This window comes from Salvelinus alpinus, chromosome 23 (assembly GCF_045679555.1).
Source record: "Salvelinus alpinus chromosome 23, SLU_Salpinus.1, whole genome shotgun sequence".
NCBI classification, from domain to species: domain Eukaryota; kingdom Metazoa; phylum Chordata; class Actinopteri; order Salmoniformes; family Salmonidae; genus Salvelinus; species Salvelinus alpinus.
Genome location: NC_092108.1, coordinates 46,654,552 through 46,674,362, shown reverse-complemented (window position 1 = coordinate 46,674,362; position 19,811 = coordinate 46,654,552). Strand labels below are relative to the sequence as shown.

The following is a 19,811-nucleotide window of genomic DNA, read 5'->3' as shown; positions in this document are numbered from 1 at the left end:
ATATACACATCATTTTTATACCTCATGATGCCATCTATTTTGTGAAGTGCACCAGAGTCTACTGCAGCAAAGCACCCCCACAACATGATGCTGCCACCCCTGTGCTTCACGGTTGGGACGGTGTTCTTCGGCTTATAAACCTCCCCCTTTTTCCTCCAAACATAACGATGGTCATTATGGCCAAACAGTTCTATTTTTGTTTCATCAGACCAGAGGACATTTCTCCAAAAAGTACAATCTTTGTCCCCATGTGCAGTTGCAAACTGTAATCTGGCTTTTTTATGGCGGTTTTGGAGCAGTGGCTTCTTCCTTGCTTAGCAGCCTTTCAGGTTATGTCGATATAGGACTCGTTTTACTGTGGATATAGAGACTTTTGTACCGGTTTCCTCCAGCATCTTCACAAGGTCCTTTGCTGTTGTTCTGGGATTGATTTGCACTTATCAGACCAAAGCACTTCATTTCTAGGAGACAGAATGCATCTCCTTCCTGAGAGGTATGACGGATGCGTGGTCCCATGGTGTTTATACTTGCGTACTATTGTTTGTACAGATGAACGTGGTACCTTCAGGCGTTTGGAAATTGCTCCCAAGGATGAACCAGACTTGTGGAGGTCTCCATTTTTTCCCCCTGAGGTCTTGGCTAATTTATTTTGATTTTCGCATGATGTCAAGCAAAGAGGCACTGAGTTTGAAGGTTGAAACCTTGAAATACATCCACAGGTACACCTCCAATTGGCTCAAATGATGTCAATTATCCTATCAGTAGCTTCTAAAGCCATGATATATTTTTCTGGAATTTTCCAAGCTGTTTAAAAGGCACAGTCAACTTAGTGTATGTAAACTTCTGACCCACTGGAATTGTGATACAGTGAATTATAAGTGAAATAATCTGTCTGTAAACAATTGTTGGAAAAATTACTTGTGTCATGCACAAAACAGATGTCCTAACCGACTTGACAAAACTATAGTTTGTTAACAAGAAATTTGTGGAGTGGTTGAAAAGCGAGTTTTAATGACTCCAACCTAAATGTATGTAAACTTCCTACTTCAACTGTACATTGATCATCTCAGCAAGGTTTTACCTGTGGTTGTGGAACTGGGTGGAAGTGCAACTAAAATGTAGTTTATATAAAACATCCGCATTTGAAATGTCTTTTTTTCTCATCATTTTATTAACGTAAGAATAAAGATGTTGATGAAGACATACTGTAACACTTTAGAGTACCAGACGAAGAAATGTAACACTTTAGATTACTTAAGCATCGAATACAATGCAAGTTGAGGGATTTTCACAACAGTAGCCGGGCTATAAAAAGTACATTGTCCTGCTAATAGGAAACATTTGCATGATGGGCTACACCTGCTGCAGTTGTGAAGACACAGCAGCTTGTTTACATCTAGTTTACATTCTTTATTGTAACCAATGTCAGACATAATTTGTATCTTCCTTCTATTAGGCTGTTAAGTCTCATAGCCTACCTCCGGCAGTTAAGGTATTTTATATAGGTCTAGGCTCCGAAGAAATAGACTCCAATTAAGCCCTCTTGTTGTTTGTAAAGTCAAATTAAAATGAAGATTATTGTTGAAATGAATTGCTCGACTGGTGTAGGTTCTCTCCATCTGTTGGCGTGTAACACTTGCATAACAAGTTTGCTATATTTTCAGCACCAGCCACTGTTCCCCTCCTATTGATTGCGCTGCGGTTGCCGCCAGTTGATTTTTAAATGTAACCTTTATTTAATGAGCTAGCTAGCTAGGCTAATTGAGGCTGTAGTGCATACACTTTCTCATCCTAACAACTCCATTCAGAATATTGAGTAGCAGCCTACCTGTTGGCTCTTAATAAGGTCCTTGGCGTCACCCCATTTCGTACATAATGCACTACTTTGGACCAGAGTCTATACCAAAATAGTGCACTATGTATGAAATAGTGTGCTATTTAGTCTACATTCATCAGATCACTTGAAACTGCTACCCCCCACCCTCCAATTGGGCAAAAACTGGTTGAATAAACATTGTTTCTACGTCATTTCGACCCCAAAAAAATCTATGTGCTGACATTGAATAAACGTGGAAAACTGATTGGATTTGCAAAAAGTCATCACGTAAGGACATTGTCTTTTTTTCACCCAACTTTTAACCTAAATCCAATGACATGGTGACAAGAGTGTGGAAAGCTGTCATCAAGGCAAAGGGTGGCTACTTTGAAGAATCTCAAATAATATAGATTTAGATTTGTTTAACACTTTTTTGGTTACTACATGACTCCATGTGTGTTATTTCATAGTCTACAATGTAGAAAAACCATGGAATGAGTAGGTGTGTCCAAACTTTTGACTGGTACTGTATTTGACCCAGATCAAATTACTCCGAATACTCGGCCTGATTTGCAAGAGACAACACTGGAATCGGGACAAGTATTTTATACAGACGGCTCTAGCTACCTGACTATAGAATGGAAGAGAGTAACGGGGTTTGCTGTGTGTAAATGACAGGGGTGTAGTAAAGGCTGGCCCACTGCCAGCCTCTGTTTCAGCCCAGGGGGCGGAGTTACATGCATTAGCCGAGGCCCGTAAGTTGTCGGCCGAGGCCCGTAAGGGGAGAATGTTACAATATACCCTGATTCTCGATATGCATTTGGGGTAGTTCATGATTTCGGCACATTGTGGTCACAACGGGCATGTTAACGGTGACAGAAACACCAATAAAAAAAAGGAACATGAGGTAGAGGCATTATTAGAAGCGTGTCAGCTACCCAGTAAATTAGCAGTGGTGAAATGTGAAGCTCACACTTGTCATACAGATGAAATAAACATAGGGAATCGCCGAGCAGACAAAACGGCTAAGAGAAGGTGTTAAGGAACCGCATGTAAATATTGTAAATCCCAAGGCTGGGATTCTAAGTCTAAAAGATTTACAGCAGCAAACTAACAAGAAAGAAATGTGGGAGTGGTTAGATCATGAGTGCCAAGTAGACACTGACGGGTTGTGGTATAATACGACCACTGGAAGACCAGTAGCGCCAAGCTGGATACATATTACTCTTTCTGAAATGTATCATGGACCAACACATCAATCGGCTGTGAACATGTACTCCCAGTTCAAGACGATGTGGTGGGGAGAGGGCGTGTTAGAAACATTTCGGGACTGGGTTAAAAGATGTGTGATATGTGCTCAACATAATATTGCACCTACAATGCCTACTCCTGCCCGACAGCAACCCCTGCTGGACCATTTACATCATTACAGATAGACTTTATAGGGCCACCCCCTCGAAGCAGGGGGAAGACCCATGCATTACAGATATACTTTATAGGGCCACCCCCTCGAAGCAGGGGGAAGACCCATGCATTGCAGATAGACTTTATAGGGCCTCTCCCTGGAAGCAGGGGGGAAGACCCATGCATTGGTGGTGGTGGACAGATTCTCCAGATGGACAGAAGTACTTGCAACTCCCTCAGTTTCAGCGAACTTTGCAGCACAAATTGTGTTAAGGAAAGTGATACAGAGATGGGGCGTATTCCGGACACTAGACTTTGTTAAGGAAAGTGATACAGAGATGGGGCTTATTCCGGACACTAGACTTTGTTAAGGAAAGTGATACAGAGATGGGGCTTATTCCGGACACTAGACTCGGATCAAGGGAAACATTTCACATCCAAAGTGCTACAGGCACTTTGGGAATCGCACAAGCCTTTCATTGTCCATATAGGCCGGAAACAGCGGGGATAAAGGAGCGTCAGAACCGTTCCATTAAGGAGAAATTGGCCAAGACGTTGAGCATCGGGTTTCGAATTTACCCGTGGTACTGATGTCAATAAGGGTGTCAACTAACGCCACCATAGGACTCACACCACATGAACAGGCAACTGGGAGACCGATGAGAGAACCAGGAGCTGTTATTCACACGTCACAAATTAGTGATCTGGAAAATAATGAGAGAGTCCATGTTGTCCTATTGTCAGAAAACGACCCATGCATGGCAGTGTGTATATTCCCAGGTGAAAGCAGCACATGAGAAGCAGGTGCCAGGAGATAACCGAGAGCACGGGCTGAATCCTGGAGCGCAAAATGTTACGTGCCGTCATTATGCCATGTACCTATGTTATATAGGTATCCACGTCAGCTTTGACATCGGTTTTGCAGATCGGCGTTAAACTAGACATCGGGTCGATACAGATGTTGGCATTTTTAGCTAATGTCGGCTGATTCCGATATGTTCACCGATATATCGTGCATCCCCTATTCAGACCCCTTCCCTTTTTCCATACTTTGTTAAGTTACGGCCTTATTGTAAAATATTTTTTTAATCCATCTACACACAATACCCCAAAATGACAAAGCAAAAACAGGTTTTGAGAAATGTTTGCAAATGTATTAAAATAAAAACAGAAACGCCTTATTTACATAAGTATTCAGACCCTTTGCTATGAGACCAAGATAAAGGTCTGATAAAACCAAGATTTAACTCTTTGGCCTGAATGCTAAGCGACATGTAAGAAGAAAACCTGGCACCATCCCTACAGTGAAGCAGGGTGGTGGCAGCATCATGCTGTGGGATGTTATTCAGCGGCAGGGACTGGGAAACTAGTCCGGGTTGAAGGAAAGATGAACAGAGCAAAGTACAGAGAGATCCTTGATGAAAACCTGCTCCAGAGCGCTCAGGACCTCAGACTGGGGCGAAGGTTCACCTTCCAACAGGACAACAACCCTAAGCACACAGCCAAAGCAATGCAGGATTGGGTACGGGACAAGTCTCTGAATGTCCTTGAGTGGCCCAGCCAGAGCCCGGAGAATGGGACAAACTTCTCAAATACAGGTGTGCCAAGCTTGTAGTGTCATACACAAGAAGACTAGAGGTTGTAATCGCTGCCAAAGGTGCTTCAACAAAGTACTGAGTAAAGGGTCTGAAAAATTAGATAAATGTAATATTTCAGTTTTGTATTTTTTTTTAAATAATTTTGCAAACATTTCTAAAAACCTGTTTTTGCTTTGTCATTATTGGGTATTGTGTGTAGATTGATAAAAATAAAAACTATTTCCGAATGCACTGCATATGATAGATGGACGGACAGAGACAGACAGATCGATAGAAAGTGGGGACCTATAACATATTGGATTATTAGTAAATGAGTGTACCCAGCAATCAACAAACGTCCCCACAACTTCAGAGAATGTTCCGTTAAGAGTCTCATTAGGTGTTTAGGAGAATATTCCATCAACGTCCCGCCAAACATTCACATTACAAGGTTGCCATGTTCTCAGAATATAAGATATTAATGTTCTAGACACGCTTCATGGGACGTTGCAGGAACATTTCTGTTTATCAGTTGTGAGGATGACTCCTGATGAAAGACGACAAAGAAAATGTAAAATCAATACACATCGGACCTTATCACTGCTGCCGAGCCCATCAAGGCCCTGATTAGTGAACCACTGATCCATTCACAACTCTTTGTCTGTTGGCAAAGTTAAGGAGACACACAAACAGCACTTTCAACTGACATATTATTACTCAATCTGGGATTTGAACTCACAACCTCTTGGTTCACAGTACTCTGATCTTCCTGCTATGCCACCATGTCCTTGGCAGGTATCAGTTTATCTTAATATACTCTCATCATTGATCTTAGTTACTTATTTCAGTAATTTAAGGGCTTTCTGTATTGTTGTCTAATGTTGGTGGGGCACGTTAACCTGTTTTAATGATACTCCTGAATCACTATGATCAATAAACATTTTCTTGAGGGTACTTTTAACAGAGCTGAGATTTACTTCAAAGTGCATTCCCACTAGGGAGAGTTCTCTTTGAGATGCTCACCTATAGCCTCTAGGATGAATAAATAATGATATTTTATTACGTAGTGGAAATATGTTCATAATTCATGCTCAAGGGAAATCCTACAGATTCCCATCTTTCAATGATAAACTCATTTTAATTCGATCAGATAGGTGTGTTGTAGCGCTGCATTCACATGCTAGTTGGAACTGGGAAACTGGGAAACGTACGACTTGTTAATTCGTTGAACGCGGCACATGTATAACTACAACCAGTTATCAAGTCAAACATTTCTGAGTTTCCTAGTTCCGGCTAGCAGGTGAACGTGGCATAACTGTAACATATATTGCGAAGAATGTGAGAGTAGGGTGACTCCCCTAGCGGGTCTCGAACCCAGGCAGGCCAACATCACCAATGACAAAAGCTCTCGCCACTGTCCCAATAAGGGATATCTCTAGGGCAGCGTTTCCCAAACTCGGCCCTCAGGACCCCAAGGGGTGCACATGTTGGTTTTTGCTAACACTACATAGCTGTTTCAAATGATCAAAGCTTGATGATTAGTTGACTCAGCTGCGTAGTGCTAGCGAAAAAATTAAAAAAACTCATTGGGGTCCAGAGGACCGTGTTTGGGAAACCCTGCTCTAGGTCATGTGCTTATTGAGCCAGTATAGTTAGGGCCTATCCAGAAGCAAACTCTAACCCCTCCTCCCTAGGCACTTGTGTAGATCTGAAACAACTTTATAGGTGTAAGGCTGTAAGCAATAGGGGGAATGCACTTCGAAGTAAATCTGAGCTCTGTTAAAAGTACACTCAACAAAAATATGTATTGATCATTGTGATTCAGGAGTATGATTAAAACAGGTTACTGTGCCCCACTAACATTAGACAACTGTACAGAAATCCCTCAAATTTGGTGTAACCCCTGGTGAATAATAATTACTGTATAAATGAACATGCACAATGTAATAATGTATTTCAAAATGTGTAAAATATTTCAGTTGAAAGCACTGTGTGTGAGAGTATCCCAAACCTTGGCAACAGACAAAAAGCTACCAGTGGTTCACCAATCAGGGCCTTGATTGGCTCAGCAACAGTAACCAGGTGTGATGTGAAATTCATATTTTTTGTGGGGGAGAACGACTCTTTGGGACTGTCGACATCCTGACTGACAACTGATACAGACACATTTTCCTGCAACGTTCTCATGAAACGTGTCTAGAACATTAATATCTTATATTCTGAGAACATGGCAAACCGTGTTCTGTGTATGTTTGGCCGGACGTTGATGGAATATTCTCCTAACCCTCAGAAAACTGGACACGTGCTACAAACCCATAAAACGCATCTAGAACATTCATGTTGTATATTCTGAGGTCATTGTAACCACATTCTAGATAAGTTCTGCTTAATATGAAGGGAATGCTCTCCTGACTTTAACAGCAAAACATGCTAAGGTTTTTGATAATATAGATAGGGGAACATTCTAACTAAGGGAAAACTATACAATCAAACAGTAGGGGAGCATTACGAGTAACAATACAAAAACATTCGTTCTCCCTAGAATTGTTAGCTGTTTACTTACCTTTCTTTTGCCTTTTTCTTCTCGCCAAGGTGGCGGTGAGCCTCCAGGCGTGACTCTGGAGTATAGGCACAAGGTTTCTCCCAAAACTCCCTCTCCTGGTCTTCTGAAGAAAGGCAACTTGTCTTCTCTTTCTCCTCTCTCCCTTGGATCTCCTTGTTTTCTTCAGGCACAGGTCTATAGATCAATAAACCAAACTCTTCAGAGTTATTAAGAACATTTAAATAAACGGAGTGATTGATAGTGAACTGAAATACAGTATCGGGCCAACTGAATTGAATAACTTCAGATGAGGTTAGGGTTACTCCACAGATACACCAGTTATCCTTGCTGTTCTACATGAAATAACATCAAGGTGGAAAGCTTGAACATACATGGTGTTGTTGATGTCAGTGTACCAGCGACCATCAAAGCCAGGATTCTTCGCTTTAGCAGAGGAGCGGCTTTCCCTTTTCGGCCCCCGCTGCTCCTCTCCTCCCTCTCTCTGGGCCTCCTCTTTCTCACCCGCTCTCTTCCGCAGGTAATCCTGCTCCTGCTGCCGTATCCGCCTCCTTACCTCATCTAGGCCTTGTCTGGCTCGGATCCTTTCCGACCTGCCAATCTCTTTCCCATCCAGATACTGCAAAGAAATATATATATAATCTCCAGGCGAGCAAGTGCATGCTAGACTAGTGATTTTGTGTGTGTGTGTGTGTGTGTTTTTGCGCATATCTTTTAAGAAAATGCATGGACACTACTGTGAGTTGCTTTGGATAAAAGTATCTGTTAAAGGCATACACCGAGTGTACAAAACATTAAGGACACCTGCTTTTTCCATGACAGACTTACCAGATGAATCCAGGTTTCAATGTTAAATGCACAAGTACAGTGAAATGCCTTTCTTGCAAATGCTAACCCCAACAACGCAGTAATCAATAACAATATAATAAAAAAATGTTTTAAGGTAGAACAAAAACACACAAGATATAAAAATAAGAAGATGAACAGGATAAAGTAAGTAAGCATACTATATACTGGGTCAGTTCAAGTACCATATTTACAATGTGCAGGGATACTATGATGTCACTTGCTAAATCCACTTCAATCAGTGTAGATGAAGGGGAAGAGACAGGTTAAAACATTTTTAAGCCTTGAGACAACTGAGACATTGATGTGCATGTGTGTCATTCAAAGGGTGAATGGGCAAGACAAAAGATTTAAGTGCCTTTGAACGGGGTATGGTAGTAGGTGCCAGAACTGCAACGCTCATAGGTTTTTCCACTTCAACATTTTCCCGTGCATATCAAGAATGGCCATTCAGCCAACTTGACAACTGTGGGAAACATTGGAGTGAACATGGGCCAGCATCCCTGTGTAACGCTTTCAACACCTTGTAGAGTCCACATCCCAACAAATTGAGGCTATTCTGAGGGCAAAAGGGGGGGTAACTCAATATTAGGAAGGTGTTCCTAATGTTTAGTGTACTCAGTGTATATTTGAAGCCCAGATAGCACATTCTGGGAAAGAAGCCATAAGTTTCCTGACTTGTAAAACGGAACGTTTTTTTTAAGAGAAAGAAAGTGAACATTTCGCCTATTCTGGAAATGTTACTTTTTAGGTTGTTGGGAGGTTCTGAGAACATTTTAAGATGGTTACCTGAAAATTGTCCTGAGAGTTTTTATTAACGTTCTAAGTACGGAAATTATAGGTTATTTGAAGGTAATTAAATAAAGTACTGAGAACTTGTTTCAATAAGAGTTTTAATAACACTGCTAGCTTAGTTAGGATTAATTGTTTTGAACTCCAAGCATAGATAGGACATGTGGAAATGTATTTGCTTAGGCATTAATAATGCAAGCATCTATTTTTTTATTGTGGCACGGCGTCAGTGAGATTTGAACTTATGATCTTAATTTCACTGTACTTGGGCACGTGACATTAAAACTTGACATTTCTGTTTTATATCCCTCCTGATACCTTCAGTTGGGGCAGTGAAGCCACAACGTATTGCCTGTAGCCCTCAAACTCAGTGCAGGGGTTCCCCACCAGGAAAAGCTCTTGGAGATGGAGGTTGTGCTTCAATGACTCCACACTGCTCAACCGGCCCACAAAGTTCACTGTCAGGTCCAGCTTCTGGAGACTCTCACATCCTGTTGTAACGGTTGAGGAGGCAAGAATAGTATGAGTAAAGAGGTATTTGTATGAGTAAAGAGCAATTCCATTCTCTAAAGCCAGAATGGAATTGCTATTTTTAGAGTCAAAGCACAGGTGGATCTGTTTTATGTAAATTTAAACTATGGTTGAGGAGAAATGCTATAAAAAACAGACTTTTGGTCATTTCCTTAGCCTACATTAATACAAACAGATAGGACAATGTTGTAAAATAGTAGAAGTGGCTATGTGCACAAAATACTAACCTTCCAGGTTTTCAATCAGTTCAACGTTGTTCAAAGCAAGGTTTAGATACTCCAACTTTTTCAATCTATATACATTTTCTATGGAGAGCAAATAAATACATATTTCAAAATATTGAAATTGCATTGACGGTCAATGAAATACAAATACACTGCTCAAAAAAATTAAGGGAACACTTAAACAACACAATGTAACTCCAAGTCAATCACACTTCTGTGAAATCAAACTGTCCACTTAGGAAGCAACACTGATTGACAATAAATTTCACATGCTGTTGTGCAAATGGAATAGACAAAAGGTGGAAATTATAGGCAATTAGCAAGACACCCCCAATAAAGGAGTGGTTCTGCAGGTGGTGACCACAGACCACTTCTCAGTTCCTATGCTTCCTGGCTGATGTTTTGGTCACTTTTGAATGCTGGCGGTGCTTTCACTCTAGTGGTAGCATGAGACGGAGTCTACAACCCACACAAGTGGCTCAGGTAGTGCAGCTCATCCAGGATGGCTGCAGCTGTGGCAAGAAGGTTTGCTGTGTCTGTCAGCGTAGTGTCCAGAGCATGGAGGCGCTACCAGGAGACAAGCCAGTACATCAGGAGACGTGGAGGAGGCCTGCTGGAGGTCATTTTGCAGGGCTCTGGCAGTGCTCCTCCTTGCACAAAGGCGGAGGTAGCGGTCCTGCTGCTGGGTTGTTTCCCTCCTACGGCCTCCTCCACGTCTCCTGATGTACTGGCTTGTCTCCTGGTAGCGCCTCCATGCTCTGGACACTACGCTGACAGACACAGCAAACCTTCTTGCCACAGCTCGCATTGATGTGCCATCCTGGATGAGCTGCACTACCTGAGCCACTTGTGTGGTTTGTAGACTCCGTCTCATGTTACCACTAGAGTGAAAGCACCGCCAGCATTCAAAAGTGACCAAAACATCAGCCAGGAAGCATAGGAACTGAGAAGTGGTCTGTGGTCACTACCTGCAGAACCACACCTTTATTGGGGGTGTCTTGCTAATTGCCTATAATTTCCACCTTTTGTCTATTCCATTTGCACAACAGCATGTGAAATTTATTGTCAATCAGTGTTGCTTCCTAAGTGGACAGTTTGATTTCACAGAAGTGTGATTGACTTGGAGTTACATTGTGTTGTTTAAGTGTTCCCTTTATTTTTTTGAGCAGTGTATAAAATATAGGGCAGTTAGATTAGGCCCAAATTAAATTAAACAATGTAAAGTTAATTGAATTGCAATTATATAAAAAAGAGGAAGGGTAAAGAAATTAGAATCACCTATTCTGGGAATGAGATTGTTTTGAAGATACAGAATTTTGAGGTCCCTGCACCATTTATCAATGTGTTCTATTTTCTCAATATCTTGTTGATGCAAAGACACCTCCTCTAACGAAAGGATCTCGCAGTTGTTATGCTCTGCCCGACGTCGTACCAGGTCTTCTGTGACTGTAGATTATGGAAAAAGGGTGAAGCAAATGGTATAACTACATTACTGTAGTAGGCCAAAGTAGAAACAACAAGTGACACGATGATGCTAGCTAGGCTACCTATCTAGCTAGCTAGCTTATTCGGTTGCCTGTATCACTGAAGTTGACAAGTTAAGTAGCTAACTTAGCTAGTTGAAGAATACAAAATAAGACAGCACCATAGTGTCATTCCATTTTGTCTAATAACGACTCGCTAGCCATATTTCTTGCGTGCATTGATGACAAAATTGTTAAAATATCGGGATTAGCCAACCAACTTTCTACTTACTCAGGACCATCTTTCTTCTCTTCTGTTTGGCAGGCGTTGCTACTAGAAACCAACACTGTTTGGAAAATGTCAGTGGGTGCGCTCGGTTTGCACAGCCAGGGGATTCCTTTAAATTGGCCCGCGGTCAGCTCCCTTCGTAGTCCGAATGCAGTAGGGTCCAGGGGGCGTTCGCTGACAAGTGGGCGGTCCATGACAAGGGTTAATTCCCAGACAAAGCCCCTTCTTTCTTCTCATTGGCACCTCGCTAGCTGTCGTGTCTTTGCCGCTTTCTTCTTTAACTACACACTATGCATCCATTACAGACCATTCTCACAAGTGTTTGACTTTGCTTGTCACGCTTGTAGTCCTAAAAAACGGAAATTGAGTGACTTCTGGTTCGTTCAGCCATTGCTATGGATGAATGGGGTTTTGGGATTAACATCGAAAATAAAGTCTGAGGTTAACACAGGTTTAAGATAATTTATACGTTTTGTTCTATGAGATAATATCAGTCAGTTAACACAACCCTTATGAATTATCAAGCCTTTTATGTGCTTTAAAAAAATTACATAAATGGTAAAAAATTCACATAAAGTGACATTAGCTGATTAATATTATCTCATAGAACAAAACGTATAAGAGCAACTAAGCCTGTGTTTACCACAGACCTTATTAAAAAAGATAGTGCCTACAAAAAGACGCCATTACTATTTCTCTCTATTAGGTAATTAACAAAAATCAGCGGGAGCTTGAGTACATGAATGTCACTAGTTACCACAACCGCAAAGTCATAATACATTTTTTTTGGTGCGGGGGTCCAAAATAGGGGAGGATTGTCAAACCTTTCTTTTTTTTGCTTTGGGGAGGGTTGTATGGTTTTTTATTGGGCACAGGGGAGGGTAGTGTGTTTTTTCCTTTACTTGCTTCTGATATTACCCTATTAAAGATTAGAAAAGTTTGTGAAGGTTTGGTATGGTGGGGCTATTATTAAGCTTTACCTACTGCAGGCCTATGATATGAAGGCAGTGCGCCCCAGTGCTCCCACTGACTCCGACAGTTGAACTAGAGGTGAGGAAGTCTGTTTCAGGACTACCAGAGTTACTGCTATAATCTAACAATATAATGCTTATCTTTAAACAAAATATTCTGATTGAACATTTACGAATTAGCCTCCTTCTGTATGTCTATATCGGTATACTAGCCTTCTGACATAAATAAATGCATGTCTGTGTCGTAGCATTTTTATTTAATTTATTTCACCTTTATTTAACCAGGTAGGCTAGTTGAGAACAAGTTCTCATTTACAACTGCGACCTGGCCAAGATAAAGCATAGCAATTCGGCACATACAACAACACAGTTACACATGGAATAAACAAACATACAGTCAATGATACAGTAGAACAAAAGAAAACAAAAAGTCTATATACAGTGAGTGCAAATGAGGTAAGATAAGGGAGTTAAGGCAATAAATAGGCCATGGTGGCGAAGTAATTACAATATAGCAATTAAACACTGGAATGGTAGATGTGCAGAAAATGAATGTGCAAGTAGAGATACTGGAGTGCAAAGGAGCAAGATAAATAAATAAATACAATATGGAGATGAGGTAGGTAGATAGACGGGCTGTTTACAGATGGGCTATGTACAGGTGTAGTGATCTGACAGCTGGTGCTTAAAGCTAGTGAGGGAGATATGAGTCTCCAGCTTCAGAGATTTTTGCAGTTCGTTCCAGTCATTGGCAGCAGAGAACTGTAAGGAAAGACGACCAAAGGAGGAATTGGCTTTGGGGGTGACCTGTGAGATAAGCCTGCTGGAGTGCGTGCTACGAGTGGGTGCTGCTATGGTGACCAGTGAGCTGACAGAAGGCGGGGCTTTACCTAGCAGAGACATGTAGATAACCTGTAGCCAGTGGGTTTGGCGACGAGTATGAAGCAAGGGCCAACCAACGAGAGCGTACAGGTCACAATGGTGGGTAGTGTATGGGGCTTTGGTGACAAAATGGATGGCACTGTGATAGACTGCATCTAGTTTGTTGAGTAGAGTGTTGGAGGCTATTTTATAGATGACATCACCGAAGTCGAGGATCGGTAGGATGGTCAGTTTTACGAGGGTATGTTTGGCAGCATGAGTGAAGGAGGCTTTGTTGCGATATAGGAAGCCAATTCTAGATTTAGTTTTGGATTGGAGATGCTTAATGTGAGTCTGGAAGGAGAGTTTACAGTCTAACCAGACACCTAGGTATTTGTAGTTGTCCAAGTCAGAACCGTCCAGAGTAGTGATGCTGGGCGGGCGATTAGCATGTGAATAGCATGCATTTAGTTTTACTTGCGTTTAAGAGCAGTTGGAGGCCACGGAAGGAGAGTTGTATGGCATTGAAGCTCGTCTGGAGGTTAGTTAACACAGTGTTCAAAGAGGGGCCAGAAGTATACAGAATGGTGTTGTCTGCATAGAGGTGTATCAGAGAATCACCAGCAGCAAGAGTGACATCATTGATGTATACAGAGAAGAGAGTCGGCCCGAGGATTGAACCCTGTGGCACCCCCATAGAGACTGCCAGAGGTCCGGACAACAGGCCCTCCGATTTGACACACTGAACTCTATCAGAGAAGGAGTTGGTAAACCAGGCGAGGCAATCATTTGAGAAACCAAGGCTGTCGAGTCTGCCAATAAGAATGTGGTGATTGACAGAGTCGAAAGTATTGGCCAGGTCGATGAATACGGCTGCACAGTAATGTCTCTTATCGATGACGGTTATGATGTCATTTAGGATCTTGAGCTTGGCTGAGGTGCACCCATGATCCGCTCTGAAACCAGATTGCATAGCGGAGAAGGTACGGTGGGATTCTAAATGGTCGGTAATCTGTTTGTTAACTTGGCTTTCGAAGACCTTAGAAAGACAGGGTAGGATAGATATAGGTCTGTAGCAGTTTGGGTCTAGAGTGTCACCCCCTTTGAAGAGGGGGATGACCGCGGCAGCTTTCCAGTCTTTTGGAATCTCAGACGATACGAAAGAGAGGTTGAACAGGCTAGTAATAGGGGTTGCAACAATTTCGGCAGATAATTTTAGAAAGAGAGGGTCCAGATTGTCTAGCCCGGCTGATTTGTAGGGGTCCAGATTTTGCAGCTCTTTCAGAACATCAGCTATCTGGATTTGGGTGAAGGAGAAATGGTGGGGGCTTTGGTGGGTTGCTGTGGAGGGTGCCGTGCAGTTGACCGGGGTAGGGGTAGCCAGGTGGAAAGCATGGCCAGCCGTAGAGAAATGCATATTGAAATTCTCAATTATAGTGGATTTTTCGGTGGTGACAGTGTTTCCTAGCCTCAGAGCAGTGGGCAGCTGGGAGGAGGTGCTCTTATTCTCCATGGACTTTAGTGTCCCAGAACTTTTTTGAGTTAGTACTACAGGATGCAAATTTCTGTTTGAAAAAGCTAGCCTTAGCTTTCCTAACTCAAAGCAAATCAAATCAAATGTATTTATATAGCCCTTCGTACATCAGCTGATATCTCAAAGTGCTGTACAGAAACCCAGCCTAAAACCCCAAACAGCAAGCAATGCAGGTGTAGAAGCACGGTGGGTAGGAAAAACTCCCTAGAAAGGTCAAAACCTAGGAAGAAACCTATAGAGGAACCAGGCTATGAGGGGTGGCCAGTCCTCTTCTGCCTGTGCCGGGTGGAGATTATAACAGAACATGGCCAAGATGTTCAAATGGTCATAAATGACCAGCATGGTCAAATAATAATAATCACAGTAGTTATCGAGGGTGCAGCAAGTCAGCATCTCAGGAGTAAATGTCAGTTGGCTTTTCATAGCCGATCATTAAGAGTATCTCTACCGCTCCTGCGGTCTCTAGAGAGTTGAAAACAGCAGGTCTGGGACAGGTAGCACGTCCGGTGAACAGGTCAGGGTTCCATAGCCGCAGGCAGAACAGTTGAAACTGGAGCAGCAACACGGCCAGGTGGACTGGGGACATCAAGGAGTCATCATGCCAGGTAGTCCTGAGACATGGTCCTAGGGCTCAGGTCCTCCGAGAGAGAGAAAGAAAGAGAGAAAGAGAGAATTAGAGAGAGCATACTTAAATTCACACAGGATAAGAGGAGAAGTACTCCAGATATAACAAACTGACCCTAGCCCCCCGACACATAAACAACTGCAGCATAAATACTGGAGGCTGAGACAGGAGGGGTCAGGAGACACTGTGGCCCCATCCGATGATACCCCCAGACAGTGCCAAACAGGAAGGATATAACCCCACCCACTTTGCCAAAGCACAGCCCCCACACCACTAGAGGGATACCTTCAACCACCAACTTACCATCCTGAGACAAGGCCGAGTATAGCCCACAAAGATCTCCGCCACGGCACAACCCAAGGGGGGGCGCCAACCCAGACAGGAAGATCACGTCAGTGACTCAACCCACTCAAATGACGCACCCCTCCTAGGGACGGCATGAAAGAGCACCAGTAAGCCAGTGACTCAGCCCCTGTAATAGGGTTAGAGGCAGAGAATCCCAGTGGAGAGAGGGGAACTGGCCAGGCAGAGACAGCAAGGGCGGTTCGTTGCTCCAGAGCCTTTCTGTTCACCTTCACACTCCTGGGCCAGACTACACTCAATCATATGACCCACTGAAGAGATGAGTCTTCAGTAAAGACTTAAAAGTTGAGACCGAGTCTGCGTCTCTCACATGGGTAGGCAGACCATTCCATAAAAATGGAGATCTATAGGAGAAAGTCCTGCCTCCAGCTGTTTGCTTAGAAATTCTAGGGACAATTAGGAGGCCTGCGTCTTGTGACCGTAGCGTACATGTAGGTATGTACGGCAGGACCAAATCGGAAAGATAGGTAGGAGCAAGCCCATGTAATGCTTTGTAGGTTAGCAGTAAAGCCCTTGCCTTAACAGGAAGCCAGTGTAGGGAGGCTAGCACTGGAGTAATATGATCACATTTTTTGGTTCTAGTCAGGATTCTAGCAGCCGTATTTAACACTAACGGAAGTTTATTTTGTGCTTTTTCGGGTAGCCGGAAAGTAGAGCATTGCAGTAGTCTAACTTAGAAGTAACAAAAGCATGGATTAATTTTTCTGCATAATTTTTGGACAGAAAGTTTCTGATTTTTGCAATGTTACGTAGATGTAAAAAAAGCTGTCCTTGAAACAGTCTTGATATGTTCGTCAAGAGAGATCAGGGTCCAGAGTAACGCCGAGGTCCTTCACAGTTTTATTTGAGACGACTTTACAACCATCAAGATTAATTGTCAGATTCAACAGAAGATCTTTGTTTCTTGGGACCTAGAACAAGCATCTCTGTTTTGTCCGAGTTTAAAAGTAGAACGTTTTCAGCCATCCACTTCCTTATGTCTGAAACACAGGCTTCTAGCAAGGGCAATTTTGGGGATTCACCATGTTTCATTGAAATGTACAGCTGTGTGTCTTCCGCATAGCAGTGAAAGTTAACATTATGTTTTTCGAATGACATCCCCAAGAGGTAAAATATATAGTGAAAACAATAGTGGTCCTAAAACGGAGCCTTGAGGATCACCGAAATGTACAGTTGATTTGTCAGAGGACAAACCATTCACAGAGACAAACTGATATCTTTCCGACAGATAAGATCTAATCCAGGCCAGAACTTGTCCGTGTAGACCAATTTGGGTTTCCAATCTCTCCAAAAGAATGTGGTGATGGATGGTATCAAAAGGTCTAGGAGCACGAGGACAGATGCAGAGCCTCGGTCTGACGCCATTAAAAGGTCATTCACCACCTTCACAAGTGCAGTCTCAGTGCTATGATGGGGTCTAAAACCAGACTGAAGCATTTTGTATACATTGTTTGTCTTCAGGAAGGCAGTGAGTTGCTGCGCAACAGCTTTTTATAACATTTTTGAGAGGAATGGAAGATTCGACATAGGCCGATAGTTTTTTATATTTTCTGGGTCAAGGTTGGGCTTTTTCAAGAGAGGCTTTATTACTGCCACTTTTAGTGAGTTTGGTACACATCCGGTGGATAGAGAGCCGTTTATTATGTTCAACATAGGAAGGACAAGCACAGGAAGCAGCTCCTTCAGTAGTTTAGTTGGAATAGGGTCCAGTATGCAGCTTGAAGGTTTAGATTCCATGATTATTTTCATCATTGTGTCAAGAGATATAGTACTACAACACTTGAGTGTCTCTCTTGATCCTAGGTCCTGGCAGAGTTATGCAGACTCAGGACAGCTGAGCTTTGGAGGAATACGCAGATTTAAAGAGGAGTCCGTAATTTGCTTTCTAATGATCATGATCTTTTCCTCAAAGAAGTTCATGAATTTATTACTGCTGAAGTGAAAGCCATCCTCACTTGGGGAATGCTGCTTTTTAGTTAGCTTTGCGACAGTATCAAAAATACATTTCGGATTGTTCTTATTTTCCTCAATTAAGTTGGAAAAATAGGATGATCGAGCAGCAGTGAGGGCTCTTCGATACTGCACGGTACTGTCTTTCCAAGCTAGTCGGAAGACTTTCAGTTTGGTGTGGCGCCATTTCCGTTCCAATTTTCTGGAAGCTTGCTTCAGAGCTCGGGTATTTTCTGTATACCAGGGAGCTAGTTTCTTATGACAAATGTTTTTAGTTTTTTGGGGTGCAACTGCATCTAGGGTATTGCGCAAGGTTAAATTGAGTTCCTCAGTCAGGTGGTTAACTGATATTTGTCCTCTGACGTCCTTGGGTAGGCAGAGGGAGTCTGGAAGGGCATCAAGGAATCTTTGTGTTGTCTGAGAATTTATTGCACGACTTTTGATGCTCCTTGGTTGGGGTCTGAGCAGATTATTTGTTGCGATTGCAAACGTAATAAAATGGTGGTCCGATAGTCCAGGATTATGAGGAAAAACATTAAGATCTACAACATTTATTCCATGTGACAAAACTAGGTCCAGAGTATGACTGTGGCAGTGAGTAGGTCCAGAGAAATGTTGGACAAAACCCACTGAGTCGATGATGGCTCCGAAAGCCTTTTGGAGTGGGTCTGTGGACTTTTCCATGTGAATATTAAAATCACCAAAAATTAGAATATTATCTGCTATGACTACAAGGTCCGATAGGAATTCAGGGAACTCAGTGAGGAACGCTGTATATGGCCCAGGAGGCCTGTAAACAGTAGCTATAAAAAGTGATTGAGTAGGCTGCATAGATTTCATGACTAGAAGCTCAAATGACAAAAACGTATTTATTTTTTTGTAAATTGAAATGTGCTATCGTAAATGTTAGCAACACCTCCGCCTTTGCGGGATGCACGGGGGATATGGTCACTAGTGTAACCAGGAGGTGAGGCCTCATTTAACACAGTAAATTCATCAGGCTTAAGCCATGTTTCAGTCAGGCCAATCACATCAAGATTATGATCAGTGATTAGTTCATTGACTATAACTGCCTTTGAAGTGAGGGATCTAACATTAAGTAGCCCTATTTTGAGATGTGAGGTATCACGATCTCTTTCAATAATGGCAGGAATGGAGGATGTCTTTATCCTAGTGAGATTGCTAAGGCGAACACCGCCATGTTTAGTTTTGCCCAACCTAGGTCGAGGCACAGACACGGTCTCAATGGGGATAGCTGACCTGACTACACTGACTGTGCTAGTGGCAGACTCCACTAAGCTGGCAGGCTGGCTAACAGCCTGCTGCCTGGCCTGCACCCTATTTCATGGCTTTAAGTGTCTATATCACCGCCATCTAGTGGCGGCAATAAATTAATTACACACAAGATTTAGTTCAGGACTCCAGCACTGCAGGTGGCGGTACATCACAGATATTAGGTTTAATCTTTTTCATAACACAAAAGAAAATTGACTGCTTTAAATGGAGATAGCCTCAATGGCGCTGCCCATGCTATCACAGATGCCATCATTGCAAAATTGTGTCCTCTATCTAACTCTATGGTGGAGATTGTCTATGACTCTGGGATAGATTGGTGGAGACTGACTATGACTCCGGGCTTGTTTAATGGAGAATGACTCTAAAGGAGAAAACTCAGCAGATTGATATGTTGGTCTGCACAGTAAGGGGCTGTTGGTTCGCCGTTCGCTTGCTGTCGGCGCGGTGTGTTATAGCGACTGACGGGTCATTTTTGCTTGCTTCTACATGTGGAATCGGTTTGCAAATTATGGTCGGCCGTATGTACAAGAGGTGCCCCGGCCGGCAGACGGTCGACAATCCTACCAGTCTGTCTGTGACCTAATAGATTGGTGCAGAATGATTGACTGATAGATTGGTGCAGCATGATTGACTAATAGATTGGTGCAGAATGATTGGTGCAGAACCCCCCCCCCCCCTAAAGTGTCTCCTGACACTTCAGAGAATCTAT

General features: G+C 42.7%; 1 protein-coding gene across 4 annotated transcripts in view; it reads right to left on the bottom strand.

Annotated features, from left to right (window-relative positions):
• The window catches only part of dnaaf11 (dynein axonemal assembly factor 11), a 71,883-nt gene extending 60,252 nt beyond the window's left edge, over nt 1–11,631 (bottom strand). For 3 of the 4 annotated variants that reach the window (XM_071362577.1, XM_071362579.1, XM_071362580.1), the window contains exons 1-6: nt 11,506–11,631; nt 11,029–11,196; nt 9,754–9,831; nt 9,314–9,486; nt 7,732–7,976; nt 7,361–7,534 (exon numbers count right to left, since the gene is read on the bottom strand). In XM_071362577.1, coding sequence (XP_071218678.1) covers nt 7,361–7,534; nt 7,732–7,976; nt 9,314–9,486; nt 9,754–9,831; nt 11,029–11,196; nt 11,506–11,515 — 848 coding nt within the window. In that variant the 5' untranslated portion in view covers nt 11,516–11,631. The remainder of the gene's footprint in view (nt 1–7,360; nt 7,535–7,731; nt 7,977–9,313; nt 9,487–9,753; nt 9,832–11,028; nt 11,197–11,505) is intronic. The other variant, XM_071362578.1, reaches the window with a different exon arrangement.
• Between the last annotated feature and the right edge of the window lie 8,180 nt (nt 11,632–19,811).